This window comes from Neolamprologus brichardi, chromosome 6 (genome assembly GCF_056152115.1).
Source record: "Neolamprologus brichardi isolate AB-2024 chromosome 6, ASM5615211v1, whole genome shotgun sequence".
Classification (NCBI taxonomy): domain Eukaryota; kingdom Metazoa; phylum Chordata; class Actinopteri; order Cichliformes; family Cichlidae; genus Neolamprologus; species Neolamprologus brichardi.
Genome location: NC_142109.1, coordinates 6,915,024 through 6,919,887, shown reverse-complemented (window position 1 = coordinate 6,919,887; position 4,864 = coordinate 6,915,024). Strand labels below are relative to the sequence as shown.

General features: G+C 38.2%; 1 protein-coding gene across 1 annotated transcript; it reads left to right on the top strand.

Annotated features, from left to right (window-relative positions):
* Positions 1-269: 269 nt before the first annotated feature.
* LOC118456013 (uncharacterized) lies at positions 270-3,569 on the top strand. The gene is made up of 7 exons (XM_087841560.1): positions 270-463; positions 712-1,007; positions 1,088-1,319; positions 1,422-1,526; positions 1,633-1,851; positions 2,398-2,736; positions 2,997-3,569. Exons 1-7 carry the CDS (start codon positions 409-411, stop codon positions 3,350-3,352), a joined length of 1,602 nt encoding a protein of 533 aa, XP_087697686.1. The 5' UTR covers positions 270-408; the 3' UTR covers positions 3,353-3,569.
* Positions 3,570-4,864: the final 1,295 nt, after the last annotated feature.

Below are 4,864 nucleotides of genomic sequence, written 5' to 3'. Positions count from 1 at the left end.
GGCGATCAACTAATTAACTGCACCTGTGATTATAAAGAGGAAAAACAGCCCTGCCTACCAGAGGTGGTTCCCAGACTCAGGTCTTACCTGTCACGTTGATGAGAATTACATTAACATGAATTGAATATGATTTTGAATATCTGCTGCAGTATATCAGTTCTACACTAGAGGTCTCTTTGTAGTGAAAGAAATGATTGATAAACAAGGAAGTGACGGTATTAAAACTGAATGCAGCTCGGAGAAACATTTAAATCAGCTCTGGATTCAGTCTATCCTCTTAGATGGCTGTTGATTGATTCCGGTTTCTGATATTTTTTCAAGATTAATATGAACAGCGGCAGTAACTAGGCCTTTAAAATATTCATACAGCCAACTTTTTCTGATTAGAAGTTAAAATTAATAACAGCCATGTTGTTGGCAGAAGCTGGATGTTTGTTTCTGGGTTTCATTCTGTGCCTCTCAGGTAAGAATAATTTGTTTCTCTTCATGATAACTGTAAGGAATATGTGTCAGGAATGTAGAAAAAAGATGCAGAGAGTTACAAGTTTATTTAAGAAATTAGAAAACTCTGTTACTTGTTCTGCTGTACTGAAATCTGAAGTATATCAAAGCACCAGATTTTGATCCTTCACAGTAACATGCTGTCATCACAGATTAGCACAGAAAAGAAAGTTAGCATAAATGTTCACCATGTTTTCTGTTGTGTTAAAGGTGTTCAGGGAAAACCAAACAGCATCTGTGCCTTGAAAGGTTCATCAGTGAATCTGCCCTGCTCAGATCAACATCCCACTGCAAGAAATAACTGGTACGCTGGATACTTGACTATCTCCAAGATATTGTTCACTACAGATGAAACACATGTAAAGTACAGCATGTCAGCAGAGAGTAATTTCACTCTAACAATCAATAATCTGACAGAGAGAGATGCAAATTTTTACTGCTGCATTAAAACTGCTGACAGATCAAAGTGCCAACAAAGTGGAATTAATTTCCAAGTTACAGGTACAGTTCTTTTTACAAATCCATGACAAATGAATGAGTTTATGGATGATCAGTGTATTCATGTTGGTCATGTGACCTCTCAGAGCTGCAGGTAAAGGTGATTCCTGCCACAGAGGGACAGACAGTAACACTGATGTGCAGCAGCAGCTGTCCTCTGACTGAAAAGCCTGCAGCCTACATCTGGTACAAGAACAGAGAGTTTCTCTATGAGGACTGGTCTCCCTGGTACCAAGAGCTGCTCAGCAGTGAGGAAGCAGTCACATACTCCTGTGCTGTCAAAGGCTACGAGGATCTCAGAGCCCCTGAAGTCTCTGTGGGTGAGTCATGATGGACACCTCCTCATCATGTTATGAGATGTTAAACACAAACACTTTACTCTTCAGACTCTAATGAATTTACTGGAAGTTGTTTTTTCTCAGGTTCCATCACAGAGACCTGCTTCAGTGTGACCTATGCTAAAGGGAGAATGTGTTCTTCTCAGCAGACATCAGTGGACGAGTCCTGCTCCATCACATATCCCAGAGGTGAAGTTCTGGACAAACTGCACTTTGAAACTTCATTTTTATTTCTTAATTTATTTGACATGACAGAGATGAACTGGTGGAAAATGTGTTTATCATCTCCCAACAGAAATTCATGTCCAGAGGACTCCTGCTGAACACAGAGGTCACATCAGACTGACCTGTAACAGCAGCTGTTTTCTGACTGAGCCTCTGATTTCCTTTGTGTGGTATGAGAACAGAAAGCCTACAGTGCAGGAGGGAAAACAGATTCTAGTTTCCAGCTCTAATCATGACAGTTTGTCTTGTGCTGTAAAAGGTCTTGAGGATGTGCGCTCTGCTGACGTCTGTGAGTAAACTTATTACTTATTGTCTGTAAACTTACAAAATAGAACAGTTATGGTACAGTTGATTGTTCTGTGTTGTTGTTAGAATATCTGACCACAATAACAGAAACACTGTAAATTTTAATGCTACAATAATAATGTGTTAAATACCATTTTTAAGATCTGATAATGTTTTATTTTGTTGGAACAGTCACAGATGTTGTTCTTTTGCATTTTTAGGCTGTTTTGACTCATTATTGTATGAGGTGTGAGTCTCTGTTATAGCTATTGGCAATTGTCAGTGCTTATTTTGCAATAATTTTATATATTTTGTAATGATTTTGTAATAATTCACTGAGGGTTTTTTTCTGAAAACTGTTTTTTGAATCAATAATTTACTGTATATCTTATAGGTCCTGATAAAATATTTGCATAGCAATTGATTAAAAATTTATGATCAAGGGAAATCATTTACATATGTGATACAAGAGCATACATAAACGAAAATGATTTGTAAATTATTTCTGTTCATGTATGTATGTTATTTTTCTGTTTCATCCATATTTCAGGTTTCAGTGATTCCTGCTGGAGTTTGAATTATGTCCACAGCAGAATCTGTGCTCTGGAAGGATCTTCAGTCAACATCTCCAGTAAATACTCACATCCTGACTACGAGCAGATACAGTCTAAATGTTGGTATAAATTTAAGGGAAATGCTGAGGAGGAAGCTGAACAGCTGACTGAGGACGCAGATCATGTGGAGTATGATGACAGCATGAAGAACCAACACATCCTCAGATTAAAGAAGCTGAAGAGAGATGACTCAGGAGAATACAGGTTTACAATCACAACAGAAAATGAAGAAGTGATAGAGTCTGATTTTCTTGGAGTTACTCTGATTGTCACAGGTAATTATGGTTTGTCATTATATATGTAAAAACAACTATCAACACAATATCCTCTGCAATGCTTTCAACTGAATTGACAAGAAAAAGATGCAGGAATTTTCCTCAGGTGATGATGATGTTTTATTTAGTCAAAAGGCTACAAAGAGTTTTTTAATGCTTCTTGCACTCTTCAGAAGTTAGTGAAAATCCAAAGCACCAAATCCTGTTTTCTCTTTAATGAGAAACCGTTACAGTTACTGACCAGTCTGAGTGTTTTTCAGAGCTGAGAGTGAAGATGAGTCCTTCTGCAGTGGTGACAGAGGGTCAGAGAGTCACACTGACCTGCAATACCAGCTGTCCTCTGACTGACAACACAAACTATATTTGGTACTTGAACAGTCGACCTCTGACCCCGAGAGAGAACCAAACTAAACATCTGATCCTAGACCCAGTCAGCAGGGAGGATGCAGGAAGCTACTCCTGTGCTGTGAAAAGCAACAAAGATATCAGCTCTGCTCCAAAGACTCTCACTGTCCAAAGTATCACAGGAACACGGATACGAGCACCTGCAGGAGTTTCTGCAGCTCTGCTCCTTTTAATACTTCTCCCTATCACTGTCTTCTTGTGTATTAGGTGAACATTATTGTGTTATCTATAAGACCAGTCATGTTTAAACTGTGAAAGGAAATGTTTTATCCATTCACCAATTTATTTGTTTTTGTGCAACAGTAAAACTCAACTCTTTTCTTAGTGGGTACCCCGACTGTCCCTCCTGTGGTCCTCCTGGGGCTCTCATCCTCTGGATGTCTGGGTCCCGTGTCTCTTTAATGCCTGCTTCATGTTCTGGGGGGCAGGGCTACGGCTCCCTATACGTGTTTTTTCTCCTTTCTCTTATCCATTCCCCGGTCATGTCTGTTGTGACTGTAATAACTCAATATAAAAATAAAAAAATCTTAACAAACACCTAAAATATGATTATCAAGTGGACCGTTATAGCAAAAGCTGCACTTCAGCAAAAGCTGTCCACTTTGGAAAAAAAATAATCTGTTGGCTCTCATCATGGTTCACTGGAGCCCCAAAGCCTTATAAATGCTTTTGCAACCCTTTTAAGATGTCAATGATTTTTTCTTTCAATCATTTTTTGGGGGTTCAGGTTCAGTTTGTCAGAGAGGTTCTGTTTTAGAATCTGTGACAATAATAACAATGTAACTAACAACAAACAACCAGCTATTAGTTATTGATGCAGTTTAACATGAATGATCACTGTCTCGTCTCCTCAGATGAACCTTGATCTCATTTATGAAAACATCTCAGCTCAGTCAGCAGAGCAGGATGAACATCACTACAGCAGACTGCACTTCAGTGAAAACCACACAGCTGATCTCTACTCCACCATTGAGCCACTGTGTGCTCAATAAAGAAACGTTTGTTAATATGGTGATTTTTTTCTCCAATGATAAACGTTTACCATCACAGCAAAGACACTGCAGCTTCTTGATCTATCCGTGGATTACGCTCACTTTATTGGAATATAAATTACAGTAGAAATAAGTTGAAATTGAAATCCAATTGAGATTGAAAAGCTCTAATCTTAAGCACTTTACTTTGTGTGCTTCTGATGCCATTAATGAAAACATCAAAGCCATTGTGTCTGTAGGTTTCTCTTCTGTTAGGTTTTTGTCTGTACCACAAAATAACCACTAACAGTGTCACATGTCCCTACTCTCACTCAGCACTGTCAGGTTTTAGATGAACATATAATAATATGTAGCCATGTCACATGTTTAACTGAGCTGCTTTGAATGTAGTTTGTCTGGAGAAAGACTCAGAAAGATCAAATCTCTTTTCAGCCTTTCAGGTAGGAGTAATGAAAATGATGTTTCTGGAATGTAGAAATTATGCATAATTTTACTCATTAATTTATTTAAGTTTATAATGTGATTTGATCTGTATGACCTCTGAATTGTATTAAAGTACCAGATTTGTATCCTTTACACTAACGTGCTTTCTTCACACATGAAGTCCATACAGTGAGAAAGATTATCGACAAGTGAAAAACATTCAAAACAGTTGTCAATCTTCCTAGGGGTAGATGTCCCAGCAACTTCACCCCAAACTCAGACCATACAATCCTCAAAGAAACTGCATC

Excerpts from the sequence above, each read along its gene's own strand:
- LOC118456013 (XM_087841560.1), top strand. The coding sequence starts at position 409 with ATGTTGTTGGCAGAAGCTGGATGTTTGTTTCTGGGTTTCATTCTGTGC. Across the intron at positions 464-711 it reads TTTCATTCTGTGCCTCTCAG|GTGTTCAGGGAAAACCAAAC; the intron begins GTAAGAATAATT and ends GTTGTGTTAAAG. Across the intron at positions 1,008-1,087 it reads ATTTCCAAGTTACAGGTACA|CTGCAGGTAAAGGTGATTCC; the intron begins GTTCTTTTTACA and ends GACCTCTCAGAG.